Raw genomic sequence first — 22,773 nt, forward strand, 5'->3', positions numbered from 1 at the left:
TCTCATGCTGATTGGCTGTTTCTCCTGAAAGGAACTCTCCCCATTAATAGTACCGCTGAGCTGAGTAAAACGATTCAGGGCTACTGGATAATCATTCGGCGCTAAAGCCACGGAAGCCCAGGCCAGGCGACTTCCCAAAACATACCTCAAACAGACCTGAAATATACATGAATTATACATGAAATCTATCTAAAACAGACATGAAACATACCTGAATTATACCTGAAGTATATCTGAAACATCCCTGATATATTCTTGAAAACATTTTAAATGCATTTATCCTTTCTTGTATCACACTGCTGCAGACTTCACAAGCTGGGGTTACAAAAATAAACAAATATAAATACTGTAATAGTGCAATGTTTTTAAGTTTTTGATTTAAAATAAACTGAAATAATTTATATATTAATGAGGAACTACAGCAGCATCATACCATCCATCTCAGAGCTCTCACTCGTCTGATGGAGGTACGGCAGCATTAGAGGGACACATTCTGCAGTAACGTCAGATAATGGAGCCATTTTGGTGAAACTCAGTATTTATTAACTGATTAATTAATGTAAAATTACATTGTTTATGACTAGAACTGCATGTCTCAGAAGAAGGAAAATTAATTCAAATAAAGAACTGTTAGAGCTAGAAGGACATTTCAAACAGAATCTAAAATAAAAAATAAATAAATACAAGAAATGCATTTAAGACATGATACAGAACAATATAAAAAAATTACAAGACATTACAATTAAAATAATGTGTAAATAATGAAAATTAAGAACAAAAAAAATACAAGAAAACGTGTGTAATAAAGTGATCTGAGAGTTGAATATGAGGTAGATGTTTGTAATAAAGTGATCTGAGAGTTGAATATGAGGTAGATGTGTGTAATAAAGTGATCTGAGAGTTGAATATGAGGTAGATGTGTGTAATAAAGTGATCTGAGAGTTGAATATGAGGTAGATGTGTGTAATAAAGTGATCTGAGTGTTGAATATGAGGTAGTTGTTTGTAATAAAGTGATGTGAGAGTTGAATATGAGGTAGATGTTTGTAATAAAGTGATCTGAGAGTTGAATATGATGTAGATGTTTGTAATAAAGTGATCTGAGAGTTGAATATGAGGTAGATGTTTGTAATAAAGTGATCTGAGAGTTGAATGTGAGGTAGATGTGTGTAATAAAGTGATCTGAGAGTTGAATATGAGGTAGATGTGTGTAATAAAGTGATCTGAGAGTTGAATATGAGGTAGATGTGTGTAATAAAGTGATCTGAGAGTTGAATATGAGGTAGATGTGTGTAATAAAGTGATCTGAGAGTTGAATATGAGGTAGATGTGTGTAATAAAGTGATCTGAGAGTTGAATATGAGGTAGATGTTTGTAATAAAGTGATCTGAGAGTTGAATATGAGGTAGATGTGTGTAATAAAGTGATCTGAGAGTTGAATATGAGGTAGATGTGTGTAATAAAGTGATCTGAGAGTTGAATATGAGGTAGATGTTTGTAATAAAGTGATCTGAGAGTTGAATATGAGGTAGATGTTTGTAATAAAGTGATGTGAGAGTTGAATATGAGGTAGATGTTTGTAATAAAGTGGTCTGAGAGTTGAATGAGGTAGATGTTTGTAATAAAGTGATCTGAGAGTTGAATATGAGGTAGATGTTTGTAATAAAGTGATGTGAGAGTTGAATATGAGGTAGATGTTTGTAATAAAGTGATCTGAGAGTTGAATGTGAGGTAGATGTTTGTAATAAAGTGATGTGAGAGTTGAATATGAGGTAGATGTGTGTAATAAAGTGATCTGAGAGTTGAATGTGAGGTAGATGTCAGCTGTAGTAGTAGTAGCACGCTTTTATCACTTTTATTACTGAAAGTCAGCTCCTTTTACTGTTTTTATAATGTATTTAACTTTGTACTGAATTCTGTTCCAGGGCCTGAGACCGGGGGTTCTGACTCTGACTCTGGTAATAAAATGTCTTTGGATTTTATATTTTGGCTTTAGGAATATCTGTTTACTGTATCTCAGTTTTTAATGTTGCCTTAGAACATCCAAAAGAAATCTGAGGGTAATTATTCTTATGGGTCTATAAGCACTCTAAGCAATTTTTTTAATTTTTTAAGTTTCCTGATATTTATTGTTTAACACGGTATATATATTTTATTCAATGGATTTAAAATTGAACAAATTCTGCAAAATTACTATTGGTGACCTAAAAATAGTATCATGAGCTTTTACTAAAACGACCAAATATATTTCCATAATTGAACCCATTCCGCAATACAGTATGCAATACAGTACATCAACAATAGATTTATAAATTGTTCTTTTACATTTTTTGACACACTAGAACAAATAATTGAAAGGAATATTTATTAATATTAGTCCTAGGGGGCCTACACTATTAATACTCTTTAAAAATTACTCATATATCCTGAATGCAAAGTCTTGCTTCTCTTAACCTGTTCTTTCTTTTGATCAGTTCAGTTAATAATTTCAGTTCTCTCCACATTTCCTCTCTCTCTCTCTCTCTCTCTCTCTCTCTCTCTCTCTCTCTCCAGCTCCACCGTCTCTTCTACCCCTTTATATAATAAATTACACCACAGTACTTGAGATTTGAACAAACTCTAACAAACCTTAACCCTGAACTATTAAAATAAGTTAATTTTACAGCATTCACAACTCACCTATTAAAATAAACTACTTTTGCAACTTTTTCTTTCTCTTTATATTACCTTTCTCAAACTTGCTTAAACATTTGAACACTATTGAATACGTTGCTGTATATTTGCTTAAAATATATACAATTACAGTGAAAAAAACAAATAAAAAAATTTGTATTTGCCTGGAATTCCTCTATTTTCTCAGGACATGTGATCTTACTATAAACTACAAATGAACAGAAGTCAGGTTAAAACAGTGTTTCCAACAGTCAACCCTGTTCTGCATATTGTACTACATATTCCCACTGTTCTCCATATTCTAGAGCTTTTCTCATGCTGATTGGCTGTTTCTCCTGAAAGGAACTCTCCCCATTAATAGTACCGCTGAGCTGAGTAAAACGATTCAGGGCTACTGGATAATCATTCGGCGCTAAAGCCACGGAAGCCCAGGCCAGGCGACTTCCCAAAACATACCTCAAACAGACCTGAAATATACATGAATTATACATGAAATCTATCTAAAACAGACATGAAACATACCTGAATTATACCTGAAGTATATCTGAAACATCCCTGATATATTCTTGAAAACATTTTAAATGCATTTATCCTTTCTTGTATCACACTGCTGCAGACTTCACAAGCTGGGGTTACAAAAATAAACAAATATAAATACTGTAATAGTGCAATGTTTTTAAGTTTTTAATTTAAAATAAACTGAAATAATTTATATATTAATGAGGAACTACAGCAGCATCATACCATCCATCTCAGAGCTCTCACTCGTCTGATGGAGGTACGGCAGCATTAGAGGGACACATTCTGCAGTAACGTCAGATAATGGAGCCATTTTGGTGAAACTCAGTATTTATTAACTGATTAATTAATGTAAAATTACATTGTTTATGACTAGAACTGCATGTCTCATTATGTTAAATTAATATGCATTGTGTATTTATTTATATAGCACCTTTCATACAGAACGTTCATTGAAATTGCTTTACAAAAAAGAAAATACAGAGTCACATAAACATATGAGAATAACGATTATAATGGAAAAAAAATAATAAAGCATGAATAAAACATGATTCAAACATGATTAAAACAATATATTTAAAAGAAGGAAAATTAATTCAAATAAAGAACTGTTAGAGCTAGAAGGACATTTCAAACAGAATCTAAAATAAAAAATAAATAAATACAAGAAATGCATTTAAGACATGATACAGAACAATATAAAAAAATTACAAGACATTACAATTAAAATAATGTGTAAATAATGAAAATTAAGAACAAAAAAATACAAGAAAACAATTACTAACAAAGCTTTGTTAATCAGTGAGGAAAGTGCAGGTAAACAGATGTGTTTTCAACTTTCTTTTTAAAAAGAGGTTACAGTTTAATATTATAGTTTATATTTAAAGAGGGAATCTGAAATAAATACAGTGTTGATGTGTAGAAGTGTGTGTTAGGAATGGTAATGTTAGTCACTGTAAATACTGTAATATTGTTTTTGTTTTTTTATATTTTTTTTAAGTGGGGGTAAGATGATGAGGGAAGTAGATGCAGGGGTGCAGATTCTGGGCATCATTTTGGAAGTTAACCAAACAATAAAGTGCAGACAATTGAACTCATTAAGTTAAAGTGCTTTATGTGTTTCTTTACAGGCAAAAACAGCAGTGATGAGGAGTTTCCAGACAATACACACGGTCAGTTATTTTAAAGTAATATTTACCACAGCCAGATACCACATCAACCCATAGAGATACCACATCAACCCACAGAGATACCACATCAACCCACACAGATACCACATCAACCCATACAGATACCACATCAACCCATACAGATACCACATCAACCCATAACGATATCCCAGCAACCCATACAGATACCACATTAAACCATACAGATACCACAGCAACACACACAGATACCACATCAACCTATAGAGATACCACATCAACCCACAAAGATACCACATCAACCCATACAGATACCACATCAACCCATAACGATATCCCAGCAACCCATACAGATACCACATCAACCCATAACAATATCCCAGCAACCCATACAGATACCACATTAACCCATACAGATACCACAGCAACACACACAGATACCACATCAACCTATAGAGATACCACATCAACCCACAAAGATACCACATCAACCCATACAGATACCACATCAACCCATAACAATATCCCAGCAACCCATACAGATACCACATTAAACCATACAGATACCACAGCAACACACACAGATACCACATCAACCTATAGAGATACCACAGCAACACACACAGATACCACATCAACCTATAGAGATACCACATCAACCCACAAAGATACCACATCAACCCATACAGATACCACATCAACCCATAACGATATCCCAGCAACCCATACAGATACCACATCAACCCATAACAATATCCCAGCAACCCATACAGATACCACATTAACCCATACAGATACCACATTAACCCATACAGATACCACAGCAACACACACAGATACCACATCAACCCATACAGATACCACATCAACCCATACAGATACCACATCAACCCATACAGATACCACAGCATCCCACACAGATACCACATCAACCCATACAGAAACCACATCAACCCATACAGAAACCACATCAACCCATACAGAAACCACATCAACCCATACAGATACCACAGCATCCCACACAGATAACACAGCAACCCATACAGATACCACAGCATTCCACACAGATACCACAGCAACACACACAGATACCACATCAACCCATACAGATACCACATCAACCCATACAGATACCACATCAACCCACAAAGATACCACATCAACCCATACAGATACCACATCAACCCATAACGATATCCCAGCAACCCATACAGATACCACATCAACCCATAACAATATCCCAGCAACCCATAGAGATACCACATTAACCCATACAGATACCACAGAAACCCACACAGATAATTAAGTTAAAGTGCTTTATGTGTTTCTTTACAGGCAAAAACAGCAGTGATGAGGAGTTTCCAGACAATACACACGGTCAGTTATTTTAAAGTAATATTTACCACAGCCAGATACCACCTCAACCCATAACGATACCCCAGCAACCCACACAGATACCACATCAACCCATAAAGATACCCCAGCAACCCATACAGATACCACAGCATCCCACACAGATACCACATCAACCCATAGAGATACCACATCAACCCACAGAGATACCACATCAACCCACACAGATACCACATCAACCCATACAGATACCACATCAACCCATAACGATATCCCAGCAACCCATACAGATACCACATTAAACCATACAGATACCACAGCAACACACACAGATACCACATCAACCTATAGAGATACCACATCAACCCACAAAGATACCACATCAACCCATACAGATACCACATCAACCCATAACGATATCCCAGCAACCCATACAGATACCACATCAACCCATAACAATATCCCAGCAACCCATACAGATACCACATTAACCCATACAGATACCACAGCAACACACACAGATACCACATCAACCTATAGAGATACCACATCAACCCACAAAGATACCACATCAACCCATACAGATACCACATCAACCCATAACAATATCCCAGCAACCCATACAGATACCACATTAAACCATACAGATACCACAGCAACACACACAGATACCACATCAACCCATACAGATACCACATCAACCCATAACGATATCCCAGCAACCCATACAGATACCACATTAAACCATACAGATACCACAGCAACACACACAGATACCACATCAACCTATAGAGATACCACATCAACCCACAAAGATACCACATCAACCCATACAGATACCACATCAACCCATAACGATATCCCAGCAACCCATACAGATACCACATCAACCCATAACAATATCCCAGCAACCCATACAGATACCACATTAACCCATACAGATACCACAGCAACACACACAGATACCACATCAACCCATACAGATACCACATCAACCCATACAGATACCACAGCATCCCACACAGATACCACATCAACCCATACAGAAACCACATCAACCCATACAGAAACCACATCAACCCATACAGATACCACAGCATCCCACACAGATAACACAGCAACCCATACAGATACCACAGCATTCCACACAGATACCACAGCATCTTACACAGCTACCACAGAAACCCACACAGATACCACAGCAACCCATACAGATACCACAGCATTCCACACAGATACCACAGCATCTTACACAGCTACCACAGAAACCCATACAGAATAAATACGTAATTCATACAGATACCACAGCAACCCATACAGATACTACAACAGCCCAAACGAATAAAATGGCATGTCACAGCAACCCACACAGATACCACAGCAACCCACATAATTACCCAGTAACCTTGACAAATAACACAACAACCCACACAGATACCACAACAACCCACACAGATACCACAGCAACCCACACAGATACCACAGCATCCCACACAGATACCACATCAACCCATACAGATACCATATCAACCCATACAGATACCACATCAACCCATACAGAATAAACACGCAACCCATACAGATACCACATCAACCCATATGGAATAAACACGCAACTCATACAGATACCACAGTATCCCACACAGATACCACATCAACCCATACAGATACCACATCAACCCATACAGATACCACAGCAACCCATACAGAATAAACATGCAACGCACACAGATACCACATCAACCCACACAGATACCACATCAACCCATACAGATAACACATCTACCCATACAGATACCACATCAACCCATATGGAATAAACACGCAACTCATACAGATACCACAGTATCCCGCACAGATACCACATCAACCCATACAGATACCACATCAACCCATACAGATACCACAGCAACCCACACAGATACCACATCAACCCATACAGAATAAACATGCAACGCACACAGATACCACATCAACCCACACAGATACCACATCAACCCATACAGATACCACATCAACCCATACAGATACCACATCTACCCATACAGATACCACATCTACCCATACAGATACCACATCAACCCATACAGATACCATATCAACCCATACAGATACCACATCAACCCATACAGATACCACATCTACCCATACAGATACCACATCTACCCATACAGATACCACATCTACCCATACAGAATAAACACGCAACCCATACAGATACCACATCAACCCATATGGAATAAACACGCAACTCATACAGATACCACAGCATCCCACACAGATACCACATCAACCCATACAGATACCACATCAACCCATACGTATACCACAGCACCTCACACAGATACCACAACAACCCACACAGATACCACAGCAACCCATACAGATACCACATCAGCCCATACAGATATCACATCAACCCATACGGATAACACATCAACCCATACAGATACCACATCTACCCATACAGATACCACATCAACCCATACAGATACCATATCAACCCATACAGATACCACATCAACCCATACAGATACCACATCTACCCATACAGATACCACATCTACCCATACAGATACCACATCAACCCATACAGAATAAACTCGCAACCCATACAGATACCACATCAACCCATATGGAATAAACACGCAACTCATACAGATACCACAGCATCCCACACAGATACCACATCAACCCATACAGATACCACATCAACCCATACGGATACCACAGCACCTCACACAGATACCACAACAACCCACACAGATACCACAGCAACCCATACAGATACCACATCAGCCCATACAGATATCACATCAACCCATACGGATAACACATCAACCCATACAGATACCACATCTACCCATACAGATACCACATCAACCCATACAGATACCATATCAACCCATACAGATACCACATCAACCCATACAGATACCACATCTACCCATACAGATACCACATCTACCCATACAGATACCACATCTACCCATACAGATACCACATCAACCCATACAGAATAAACTCGCAACCCATACAGATACCACATCAACCCATATGGAATAAACACGCAACTCATACAGATACCACAGCATCCCACACAGATACCACATCAACCCATACAGATACCACATCAACCCATACGGATACCACAGCACCTCACACAGATACCACAACAACCCACACAGATACCACAGCAACCCATACAGATACCACATCAGCCCATACAGATATCACATCAACCCATATGGATAACACATCAACCCATACTGAATAAACACGCAACCCATACAGATACCACAGCAACCCACACAGATACCACATCAACACATACAGATACCACATCAACCCATACAGAATAAACATGCTGTAAGGGCTGGTGGCCGACCGAGGCACCCTCCGGGGCAACAGAGGGCGCGCCAGGCCAGCGCCGAGGGTTAATTGGCTAATTGCCAACACTTGCTTTCAACACCTTATAAGCAGGGCCAACCAGCCACTCGGCTCTGGATCTTTGAAGCTCGTGAGAGCGAATCTATGCCGGTTTTCCGAGCGAGCCCCGGCTCTTTATCTCTATCTCTTTTTTCCTTTCGAGTTTGGTGTAGCTGTGTAGAGCAGTGAGCTCCACAGCCGCCATCTCCCTGTCTCTAGTCTGGTGGAGCAGAGCAGTGTGCTCTTTTTTGCCGCCCCTCTCGAGTCTCTGTGTCTGTGTCTGTGTGTGTTTCTCACCGCGAGGCACGCGGTTGTTTACCTTCCCTCTCCCGCGCTGTTCCTCTCCTCTCTGGTGGAGCAGCGTTTAAATCCATAAGCACCTCAGTTTAGTTTTGTTTTCGTTGGAAGCCCCTTTTGTTTAGTTAATCCTTCACCTCGTCTCATAAGAGGTAGCCGCTTCCAGGCAAGCCTTATTTACATTTTCTCCCCCTCACTCTAACGCACGCTAGGCGTGGCTTTTTGTTTTCCATCCGTTTTTACTCTCTGCCCGTTTTTGTTGCTCCGCCCCTTTCGGCGGAGGCTCTTTAAGTGGTGATTAAAGCGGCCGCGTCCCAATCCGCTCGCTGGTGCAGCGGTTAGAGCATTGGACTGCGACCGCGACAGCCTGGGTTCAATCCCCATGTGGAGCGGGGTATTAATAATAAGAATTATATATTTATAATATTATTATATATATATTACTATATATCCTATTAATATATATTAACAATGATATATTATTGTTGTTGTTGTTGTTGTTGTTATTATTATTATTTTTTTTTATTTCTCTTGGGTTTACCTGCTTTGAGATCTACTGCTCTGCACTTGGGTTCTAAAACCTTCTGGGCTGGAGAGCTACTGCTCCCAACCCATTACAGAAAGATCCAGCCCAACATGGACCCAGCAGAGCAGCTGGATCTCGAGCAGGTAAAGCTGGCTCTAGGCAACCAGGGGGTTGTCATAGGGCGACATGAGCAGGTCTTGCAGCAGATCTTGGCTCAGCTGCAGGGCCTGACGGCCGCCCTGACCCAGGAGCCACCCCTGTCTATACAGCCAGCCCCCCTTGGGCCAGAGCCCTCCCAAATGAACACGGCTGCTGCCAAACCCTCTGTGGAGCCTCGAGTTGAGCCCCCACTGCCGGCCCCTATGTGGTATGGGGGTGAGCCAGGAGGCTGCAGGGGGTTTCTTCTGCAGTGCTCCCTGGCATTTGGGCTGCAGCCGTCCCGCTTTCAGTCGGAGCGTGCCAAAGTGGCGTACATCGTCTCCCTCCTCTCTGGAAGGGCATTGGCGTGGGCCACCCCTGTTTGGGAACACCAACCAGATGTCTGTGCTACTGCGGAACTGTTCGCAGCGGCCCTAGCACAGAGGTTTGACCTTCCACTTAGAGGAGAGGAGGCGGGGACCCGTCTCCTGAACCTACGACAGGGTAGGAGGTCGGTATCTGAGTACGTCATAGAATTTCGCACGCTCTCGGCCGAAAGCGGGTGGAACTCCAGCGCTCTGGTGAGTGCGTTCCACCATGGGCTCAATGAGGAACTCAAGGACGAGCTCGCCTACCGCGACGGTCCAGTGTCACTTGACAACCTCATTGAGCTCACCCAGAGGTTGGATAACCACCTTAGGGAGAGGCGTAAGGTGCAGTGTACAGGGGCCTCCCCTCGGGGGCCTCGTGGTCAGCACTTGGTGGTCCACCCGCAACTACTGAGAAACCACCAGACCACGGGGTCTTGCCCCTGCAGTTGGGACACACCCGCCTGCCTAGGCAGGAGCGCGAAGCCCGCATGTGGGAAGGCAGGTGTCTGTACTGCGGGGTTTCAGGGCACCAGCACGCTACCTGTCCTGAGTTGGTGTCAAAACACCAATGTCTGCTAGGGAGAGAGGGACCCCTAGTGGACCGGCCAGGGCCCCCTCGAATGCTGGGGGTGTTCCTCATACCACACTGGTTTGTGGGACTTCTGAGGTACGCCTCCCAGCATTCCTGGACTCGGGAGCGGCAGGCAACATCCTGGACTCGGCCATGGCCAGGAGGCTTGCTTTGCCGCTGGTTCCCCTAAAAGAGCCCATGCCCATTGCAGCAATCGACGGGCGATCTCTGGAGCCAGGGGTGGTGTCCCACCAAACACGCCCCCTCACGCTGCGAGTCGGGTCGCACTCAGAAAAGATCACACTATATATCATCAGTGCTCCCGACTTGCAGCTGATTCTAGGGTTCCCTTGGCTCCAGAGGCATAACCCCCACGTTGACTGGCTGTCCCGCTCAGTGTTGACATGGGGGCCAGCTTGTCAGTCTTCCTGCCTCCAGCCTCCCAAAACTCCCAAAGGCAAGGTGCCTGATCCCAGTTGTCCTGACCTCTCCCAGGTACCCACTGACTACCATGACCTTTGGGAGGTCTTCAGTAAACGGCAGGCTCAGATACTGCCCCCCCACCGTCCCTGCGACATGGCCATCGACCTTCTCCCTGGGACTAGTCCTCCCAGGGGAAGGTTGTTCTCTCTGTCGGGTCCTGAGCGCCGGTCGATGGAGGAATACATCCAGGAGGCCCTCGCTCTAGGATTTATCCGACCATCTTCCTCCCCGGCCGGTGCTAGCTTCTTCTTTGTGGGGAAGAAGGACGGCGAGTTGAGGCCCTGATAACGGTGAAGAACCGTTACCCCCTACCCCTCATGTCATCCGCCTTTGAGGCACTGCAGCAGGCCACCATTTTCACCAAACTGGACCTGCGCAGTGCCTATAATCTGGTCAGGATTAAGGCGGGTGACGAATGGAAGACGGTGTTCATCATCCCAACTGGGCACTATGAGTACCTGGTTATGCCGTTCGGGTTGATGAACGCCCCCGCCGTCTTCCAGGGGTACATTAATGAGGTCCTCCGGGAGGCGTTGGACCGGTACGTGTAGGCGTGGGTGCGGTCTTGTCCCAGCGGGCGGGGCTGGGCAGCCGACTGCACCCATGTGCCTACTACTCCCACCGTCTAACCCCTGCGGAGCAGAAGTATGATGTGAAGCTTGCTCTGGAAGAGTGGAGGCACTGGCTTGAGGGGGTGGAACACCCCTTTCTGGTCTGGACGGACCATAAAAACCTGGCGTACATCCAGCAGGCCAAGCGCCTGAACCCACGCCGGGCCAGATGGGGGCTGTTCTTCACCCGGTTTGACTTCACTCTGTCATACCGTCCTGGGTAAAAGAATGTCAAACCGGATGCCCTCTCTTGCCAGTGGGAGCCCTTCCCTCTTCCAGGTGAGCCCTCCACCATCGTGCCACCGGCCAGGATCCTGGCACCCCTTCGGTGGGGGCTCTTGGACACCATCAGGCGGGCCCAAGAGACCGATCCAGGCCCTGGAAACGGCCCTCGCGGCCGTGACTATGTACCTGCCCTTGTCAGGAAACGGGTACTGGATTGGGGACGTCTTACCCTAGGTTGCAAGCTGGAGTACTTGCATCGCCGGTTTTGGTGGCCTCAGATGGAGAGGGAGGTACGCTCCCACGTGGCAGCCTGTGCTCGATGAAAGGACACCAGAACCAGGCCCTCAGGTCTGCTGCACCCTCTGGCCGTTCCCTCACACTCCTGGTCGCACCTGTCCCTGGACTTTATCACGGGGTTGCCCCCTTCTCGGGGTAACACCGTGATATTGGTCATAGTCAGGTTTTCCAAGGCTGGACGGTTTGTGGCGATGCCAAAACTCCCATCTGCACAGGGAACGGCCGAGGTGGTCCTCGACCAGGTTGTCCGCATCCACGGGATTCCTGTGGACATAGTATCTGACCGTGGGGCGCACTTCACTAGCCGGTTCTGGGGGGCCTTCTGTCGCCTGTTGGGGACGGAGGTTAGCCTTTCCTCAGGGTTCCACCCACAGTCAAATGGCCAGACAGAGAGGGTCAACCAAGACCTGGAACGGACCCTCCGCTGTCTGGAGGGTCAGACCAATTGGGCAGACCAATTAAAGTGGGCGGAGTATGCCCACAACACACTCTGGCACTCGTCTCTTGGGATGTCGCCCTTCGAGTGCCAGTTTGGGTATACTCCGCCGGCCTTCCCGGGACAGGAGACTCTCTCGGGTGTGTCCTCGGCGGACCAGATGATCCGGCGTTGCCATCGGGCCTGGAAGAGGGCCCGGGCCGCTCTCTTGTCTGCTAGGGCAACCCAGAAACGGCATGCAGACAGGAGGCGACGGCCCGCCCCCTCGTTCCGAGTTGGCCAACGGGTCTGGCTTTCCGCCAAGGATCTCCCGTTGCGTGGTGCTCCACGCAAACTAGCCCCACGATACGTGGGGCCATTTAAAATCCTTCGCAGGATCAATCCGGTAGCATACCGGCTCGCCCTGCCACCCGCCCTTAGAAGAGCCCACCCGACCTTTCACGTGTCCCGCCTTAAGCCCTACCTATGTTCTTTGGGTCCGGCCGCTCCCCCAGGTCCTCGTACCATTGGTGGACACCCCGCCGACACCGTCCGCCGGCTCCTGGACTCCCGAAGGGTATGCGGGGGTCTCCAGTACCTGGTGGACTGGGAGGGGTACGGTCCAGAGGAGCAACCCATACAGATACCACATCAACCCATACAGATATCACATCAACCCATACAGATACCACATCAACCCATACAGAATAAACACGCAACCCATACAGATACCACAGCAACCCATACAGAATAAACACGCAACCCATACAGATACCACATCAACCCATATGGAATAAACATTCCATATCAACACATACAGATACCACATCAACCCATACAGATACCAAAGCACCTCACACAGATAGCACAACCCACACAGATACCACAGCAACCTATACAGATACCAAAGCACCTCACACAGATAGCACAACCCACACAGATACCACAGCAACCCATACAGATACCACAGCGAACCCACACAGATACCACATCAACCCACACAGATACCACATCAACCCACACAGATACCACAGCAACCCATACAGAATAAACTCACAACCCAAACAGATACCACAGCAACCCATACAGATTCCAATGCAACACACACAGATACCACAGCAACCCACACAGATACCACAGCAACCCACATAGACAACACAGCAACCCACACAGATACCACAGATACCACAGCAACCCACGCACATACCACAGCACCCCACACAGATACAACAGCAACCCACATAGATACCACAGCAACCCACACAAATGCCACCCATGCACATACCACAGCACCCCACGCACATACCACAGCAACCCACACACATACCACAGCAACCCACAAAGATACCACAGCAACACACGCACACACCACAGCAACACACGCACACACCACAGCACCCCACACAGATTCCACAGCAACCCACACAAATGCCACCCATGCACATACCACAGCACCCCACGCACATACCACAGCAACCCACACACATACCACAGCAACCCACACAGATACCACAGCAACACACACAGATACCACAGCAACACACGCACATACCACAGCAACCCACACAGATATCACAGCAACCCACACAGATACCACAGCAACCCACACAAATACCACCCACGCACATACCACAGCACCCCACACACATACCACAGCAACCCACACAGATACCACAGCAACACACGCACATACCACAGCAATCCACACAAATACCACAGCAACCCACACAGATACCACAGCAACCCACACAGATCCCACAGCAACCCACACAGATACCACAGCAACCCATACAGATACCACAGCAACCCATACAGATACCACAGCAACCCACACAGATACCACATCAACCCACACAGATACCACAGCAACCCACACAGATACCACAGCAACCCATACAGAATAAACTCGCAACCCAAACAGATACCACAGCAACCCATACAGATTCCAAAGCAACACACACAGATACCACAGCAACCCACACAGATACCACAGCAACCCACATAGACAACACAGCAACCCACACAGATACCACAGCAACCCACACAAATGCCACCCATGCACATACCACAGCACCCCACGCACATACCACAGCAACCCACACACATACCACAGCAACCCACAAAGATACCACAGCAACACACGCACACACCACAGCACCCCACACAGATACAACAGCAACCCACACAGATTCCACAGCAACCCACACAAATGCCACCCATGCACATACAACAGCACCCCACGCACATACCACAGCAACCCACACACATACCACAGCAACACATGCACATACCACAGCAACCCACACAGATACCACAGCAACCCACACAGATACCACAGCAACCCACACAGATACCACAGCAACCCACACAAATACCACCCACGCACATACCACAGCACCCCACACACATACCACAGCAACCCACACAGATACCACAGCAACCCACACAGATACCACAGCAACACACGCACATACCACAGCAATCCACACAAATACCACAGCAACCCACACAGATACCACAGCAACCCACACAGATCCCACAGCAACCCACACAGATACCACAGCAACCCATACAGATACCACATTAACCCACACAGATACCACAGCACCCCACACACATACCACAGCAACCCACACAGATACCACATCAACCCACACAGATACCACAGCAGCCCACACAGATACCACAGCAGCACACGCACATACCACAGCAACCCACACAGATACCACATCAACCCACACAGATACCACAGCAACCCACACAAATGCCACCCACGCACATACCACAGCACCCCACACACATACCACAGCAATCCACACAGATACCACAGCAACCCACACAGATACCACAGCAACCCACGCAGATACCACAGTAACCGACGCACATATGTTTGTGATGTCCAGACAGTCAAATCTGATCTGATCAGCTCCAAATAACATTGCCGATCAGACCTGAGAAACTAATCTGATTTTCCAGCAGTGTGAACATAGTTTAAGTGTATTGAGTGGCTGAAGAAATCATCAGGATCATTAGAGAGGAGGAGGAGTGTAATCACTTCATTACTGTAAAGCTTTATACAGGTCATTTCTGCTGGACTTCAGTTACTGTCTAACTCCTAATGTAATCTTAATTTTTCTTAACTACAGAAAACATGCAAAAAGAAACATTCTAATCCGATGTGAGTAGTGATGCCCATCAGCTATGATCGCAGTCATCAGGGATTCTCTTGATTTCTGGAACAAGGATGTATAAACCCAGTTCTGCTGAAGTTCAACATGCTGCCGGTGACTTCACTTTACTTGATTTAATTTTGCCACAGAGACCTGAAGCTTTTTATGAAACAAAGATAACAATTCAGATTTCACTGATTCAGTCTTGTAACTTCCTTTTAACATTGTATAAGCGTTACATATTGAAGAGTAACTGTTTATTTTACCTTGAGTGTATTGACAAATATCTTTCAGTTATGATTACTTATCTTAGTATCTATAATTACTTAATCATTGTGTGAAACCTTGTATTGTATATGCATTAACCAATACCTTACATTTGATCATTTTTACTCACAGTGTATTTTACACGCATTTATATAAAAGATTAACCAATAATCACAATATATTCTTTACATATATAGTAAAACATTGTTTGATCAAGCATGTGACTAACACCACCCTTATTATGACAAATTAACCCACATGATACATAAGGCGTATACTAACACATAGGACCTATTATGTGGCGGACTAATCACGCGCTACTAACACAGTAACATATAACATATGAAATCTATTGTGTGACTTGTGTAGCTTATGCTTGAAGCATTTCGTTTACTGCATGTTTCTGACTAACAATCAATCATCAGATAGTGCACTCTGTACGAACTAAATTGATACAAAAGAGACTTCGGTACGAACAGTGTGGCCTTTCTCTCTGTGCGTGCAAAGTTCTTCATCTCCCAAAGCGGGAGGAGGACACGCGCACATAGGGAGGGCGGCACTGTTTAGTTACTGAAACAATATCACACTGTCTGACTGGACCCAGTCAATTCTTAAAGGTCACCTTCCGTCGTTTTTTCTTTCATTTTAAAATGTCTAGTTGTGGTCTCTAGTATGAATGAATGACATGTGAGCCGTTTTTGTAAAAAAAAAAAAGTGCTCAGGTGTCTCTGTATAGCTCTTTTTTAATGGACTGTTTTAGGGGTGTGTTCAAAATGACCGGATTCCAGCTTTGCTCATGAATATTCATACATGCAAACAGCATGCAAATATCTCTCCTCTGATTGGCTAGGAGCACTGCGACGCCCCTCCGCCGCTCTGCCGCTCACTGCCTCCCACCTCCTAACTGATGAGCGGTGATGTTGCGTCGCTTCAGCTCCGCCTCTGGGAGTTTCTCGAGCCAAGGTGGGCTGGTCTGTGAGTTTCTGCCTACGTAGGCAGAAAGATAATTCAAAATTCACCCGTTTTTCGGAGGGGGGGAGGGGGGATTTCTTTGCTTAGCTCCTGCAGACAATGGGGGCTGCAAAACAGTTTAATGAGCAGGTGTACACATTCAACTCGGAGAGACCTACTGTATTCCACAAAAAAACAAGAAAAATCGGATTTTCGCGGAAGGTGAGCTTTAAAACAATACCACACTGTCCGGCTGGACACAATCAAGGCCAAACACTAGTGGTCCGATCAGGCCTGTGAAACTTGAGTATTAACACGTGAAATTACGCACGCTAACATGAGATGATTTTAGCAACGCCTCATCAGCAGGTTTCACGTCATTTGGTGTATAAACATGGAGTCAGATTAGAGGGGGGGTCAGAACTTATGCTGGGACGGCTGTTAGACGGTCTTTCATGTGTGGGTTCTCCTGAATATTCAGTACTTTGTAATAAATACTTGGTTTGCTTTCAACTTCACTCCACCTGTCTGCGACTCTCTATCAAACGAACACGCAGGGGAGTTGTACCCCGGTCGAGAGGTGGGTGTTGACCCACCTTTCATTTTCTTTTCTACAGCAATATATTTATTATATTCCAGTTTTATTGATTTAATTGTTTTGGATGTCAAATTTCTTTTATCATTATTTTGTGTAAACTCTCCTTTGAACTAGTTTTTCCTTGAGTTTTATCTCTCTCTGTAAAACACTTTTAATTGCCTCTGTGTATGAAATGTGCTGTATAAATGAACTTGCCTTGCCTGTGTAAGAGGAGCAAAATGGATTTGAGTCAGATCTAAGTTAGCTGTGCACTTCTGCAAATGACCAGTTAAAAAAAAAACTTAGAAGAATAAAAACTCGGCCACTACAAATCCTACACCTGAAAGAAAAGCTGTGTAGAGATTTTATAACCAGTATCTCTCATTCCTGTACCATTAATAAGGTGCAGATTGAACAGAGAGTGCTTAAATTTGGTGAAAAACACCAAACACATCTAAATTCACTTATTTGTGCACAGAAACAGAAGACATGTTTGATTTACTGTTTTAATTTAGCTTAAATATCTATATTCTCGAGTATGTTCAGAAAGATGAAGACTGTAATTATTTAATGTCCAGGTATCTAATCAGAGCTGCACTCCTCCTCTTATGATTTCTGACCATAAATCTTTAAATCTTCTCACATACGGCTAAAAAAAGTTTAAAAGAGGTTAAATATTTGAGGACTAATCTTCTAAACACTAAAACTCTGAATCCTGATCACATCAACACAGCTCCATTATTATGTTGTTTTTATTCAGAAAGGTCACACTGTTCTTATTTTAAGTTGTAATATGTTTTTGTTATTAATGTAATCATGGTTGTGGTATAAACCTGTATGTTTATTATTGTATGTGATTGAATATATATTATAAATAAAAAATAATTGTGTGCACAGAGGTGAGAATGTATTATTTTAATACACTTGTATGAAAGTGTAAAAATGTTTTAAAATGTTTTAAAGTGGTTGTAAAATGCAGAAGAAATCACTGATCATTTTGTACAGGGTGGTGAGGAGAGAAGCTGCTGGATCTCAGCACAAATCAGGATAAAAATGAGTAAAAATAAAGGTTTTAAACAGTATTTGCACTCAGTCCAGACCAGAAAATGAGTTTAGCTGAGAATAGCTACGTTAGCTGGCAGGCTAACCACTAGCATGTAATAAATCACATTGCAGTTTTACATTGGCATCAGATTTGCTAAACAAAATGTGAAACACTTCATATAGTGTGTTTTACAGTTTTTCCACATTTTTAAACACAAAATGTGGAACTCTGCACACAAATCTAAAAACATGAAGCTCATGTGTCAAATTGTGACTCCAAACTGCTAAACTCTAAACACAATTCCACATGTTCTCACTCAGATATCATTCTAAATCACAGCTTTATAAATCACTAAACACAAACTGCATCATTTAGTACAGCTGAGAATCACATCACTGACCTTCAGATACATAAATAATACATATATTTTTCTTACCTCTTTGTATGTGAACTGATTTTCCTCCTCATGTTTTCCAACCTTTACTACACACAGTAAAAACAGCTCACATTTGTGCTGCATATACATGTAGTACTGAAATGCTATATATGGGGGGGGGGGGGGGGGGGGCTCTGAATTGATATTGTCAGTGTTTATTTGATGCTCTGTGAGAGAGTAATAAGTATATAAATATCTGTATTTGTTGTTTTGGTGGAAGGAAACGGTTTAGAGATTTGTGGAGTTTCAACAAAGCAGTTCATCATTTTCAGTTTGTGTTTAGAGTTTTGAGAAACTGAGTTTCTAGAAATGTGTTTAAACATTTGGGAAAAACTGTAATGTGACCAACAGCCTAACACCACATGACCACAAGTTATCAATAATGATAAATTATAGCTTCTATCATCCACCAATAAGCTAGCTAGCTTATTGCCAACACCACAGCTAAATTTAGGCCCATAAATATTTGGACGGTGGCACAGTCTTTGTGATTTGGGCTCTGCATACCATCACACTGGATTAGAAATTTAACAACTGAGATGGAAATAAAGTGTAAACTTTCAGATTTAATTCAAGGGGTTTAACAAAAATATCGTATGAATCGTTTAGGAATTTTCTACACAGTCTTATTATTTTAGGGGCTCGAGAATACTTGAGAATACTTTGTTGAGAAGTCTGGAACCCATTAACACATTTACCAAACACTAAACTCTGGGTTTCCTTCTTTATGATGCTGTTCCAGGTCTTTACTGCAGCGTCTTCAGTTGTTGCTGGTTTGTCAGTCTTTTTAATTTAGTTTAAAAACTCCTGGGTTTGGTTTCACAGCATGTTTTGGTCACAGTGAAGCTCCGTCCAATCAGCTTTTCTGAATTTGCTTGAAACTGAGCAGAAAGTAAATCTCTGTAACTTCAGAATTCATCCTTCTGCTTCTGTCTTCTGTCAAATCTTCAATAAACACTAGTGACCCAGTACCACTGGAAGCCATAAATGCCCATACCATTATACTACCACCACCATGTTTAACAGAGGATGTGGTAAGCTTTGAGACGAGCTGTTCCAAACCTTCTCCATACTTTCTTACTTTCTTCCCATCATTCTGGTACGTGTTGAACTTACATTTCTGGCCTGTCGGCAGGCCAGAGCGTGTTAGGAGGTTAATGATGTGTATTGGGCTCTACAAAATAAACTACGCTAAATCGACATTGCAAACGTTGCGCAGTAGCTGACAATTCAAGATTATTTCCATATCTCTGTTTACCGGCTGCAGCTGGAGTCTCTCCTCTGGAAAACAAGCTTGTTAATTTTAAACATTTGGCATTCTTTCTTTTTTTAATCTGGCCTTTTCGGCTCCGCCTGTCCTCTTTTTACCCTCCATCACAGCCGACTGATGCTTCGTGTTATTCTGTTTCTATATTTAATTTTATGCTCCAGAAAAGACCACTCGTGAGCGCAACCAACTCAAACAATTGGGAGGGGAGAATTAGAAATGTGGGATTTCTGAAGTGTCACTGCTGATTATCCAGAACACAGTTCCACTGTTCATCAGACATGATGTAAATACCAGCTTCATGTTAATTTATCAGGTCCAGAGATTTCTATTCTATCAGCAGTTCTTCTTCTTCTACAGGGATTAGACACGCTGTGTGTGTTTCTGTGAATTTGCACATTTATATCAGCAATAAGTGTATAATAACTTATAGCAGCTGAATTCTGCAATCATTAGAAAGTGTCCTCAAACATTTGGACATGTAGTGTTGATTTTTCAGGACACAAGGTGGAGCTACAGGGCTTTAGATAGCACTGCTGATCCCAGATTAAAAAAAAAACAGTATAAAACATTAGAGGAATGTGGAGGAACTGGACTGTAGAGAGAGGAGAGGGGGTGAGAGTGTTCAGAAGAACAGGATCAGAACTATAACCTGATCCTGAATCTGAAGTTCAATCAGAGAAACACTGTTTAAAGAGAATAGCTTATGGGTTCCTGCAGATACAAACTATTTGATAATATAAGCAGTTTCCCCAATAACAATTTATATATAATAATAAAAAAAACATCCTCAATCTGTCTGTGACTTTTATTTTATATCATAACTCAGTTCAAACTGTTATTTATTATTATTTATTATTATGTTCAGTGAAAAATATAAGAATATAAGTCTGTAACACACACAAAAAAAGAAGATTCTAAAATTATAATATAAAATCAATATAAAGACTAAATCCTGTTAATTAAAATATTCTGAAATGTCTAGATATAGATTTACAATATAGTTCTGATGGGATTTTTCTAGTAATGTTGAAAAAGGAATTTAACACAGATGTGCTACTCCGCCTCCTTTCTTCCTTCTTCTTTCCTACTCTTCTCCTCCTCCTTATGTACTCCTCTCCTCTCCTACTCCTCACCTCCTCCTCCTCTCCTTCTACTTTGCTGCTCCTCCTCTCCTCCTTCTTTCCTCCTCCTCCTCTCCTTCTACTTTGCTGCTCCTCCTCTCCTCCTTCTTTCCTCCTCCTCCTCTCCTTCTACTTTGCTGCTCCTCCTCTCCTTCCACCCCCTTTTCTTCTCTTCCTCTCCTTCTCCTCTTTACATACTCCTGCTGTTCATTTCCTCCTCCCATGCTAATCCTCCTCTCCTTCTCCTCCTTTGCTACTCCTTCTCCTCCTCCTTTCCTGCTCCTCCTTTGCTACTATTTTATTATATTTATTTGTTTATATATTTTTATGTACGGTGGTGATTGTAATATTTTCAGTTTATAAAGGCAGTAGTTAAAAGAAAAAAAACTATAAATTACATACATTAAGACATTACTTATAAAACAACAACAGATCTAAATAATATATTAATGTAATAGGAAATATTTAACATGATGCTCCTTAAACAATGTCCTCTAAAAGAAAAATATCATAAACACCTCTCAGGTCGTTGTAGAATACTCTAAAGTTTGGAATTGATTTCATGGCTCTGGATTTTTGTAATTAGAATTTATACACAATAAAGAGATCAGTTTTTCAGTTTCATAGCCTAATTTATTTTATTTTGTTTAGTATCATAGTTTAGGAACAGGGCCATCGGGCCATCATATATTTTATAACTTTGTGCAGATAAGTATGATTAAGGATTAAGATTATACTCTATTTTCTGATATGGTAATTGCCATTACAGATTTTCTCTGACAGCTTTATTTATACCCCTATATCAAGCTTTAGAGTCATCACTGCTTTAAACCCAGAATACAGAGTGTTATGATGAATAAAAAGTTCTTTGAGGAAAGTTG

The 22,773-nt window shown here is 42.8% G+C and overlaps 1 protein-coding gene across 1 annotated transcript in view; it reads left to right on the plus strand.

The window, feature by feature from the left end:
* Positions 1–17,961, plus strand: part of LOC111190568 (uncharacterized) — a 285,381-nt gene extending 267,420 nt beyond the window's left edge. Inside the window, exons 17-20 of the mRNA XM_049472742.1 lie at positions 1,925–1,957; positions 4,322–4,363; positions 5,675–5,716; positions 16,202–17,961. Coding sequence (XP_049328699.1) covers positions 1,925–1,957; positions 4,322–4,363; positions 5,675–5,716; positions 16,202–16,227 — 143 coding nt within the window. The 3' untranslated portion in view covers positions 16,228–17,961. The remainder of the gene's footprint in view (positions 1–1,924; positions 1,958–4,321; positions 4,364–5,674; positions 5,717–16,201) is intronic.
* The last annotated feature ends 4,812 nt before the right edge of the window (positions 17,962–22,773 follow it).

The sequence above is a fragment of the Astyanax mexicanus genome, unplaced genomic scaffold (genome assembly GCF_023375975.1).
Source record: "Astyanax mexicanus isolate ESR-SI-001 unplaced genomic scaffold, AstMex3_surface scaffold_31, whole genome shotgun sequence".
In the NCBI taxonomy this organism is placed as follows: Eukaryota; Metazoa; Chordata; class Actinopteri; order Characiformes; family Acestrorhamphidae; genus Astyanax; species Astyanax mexicanus.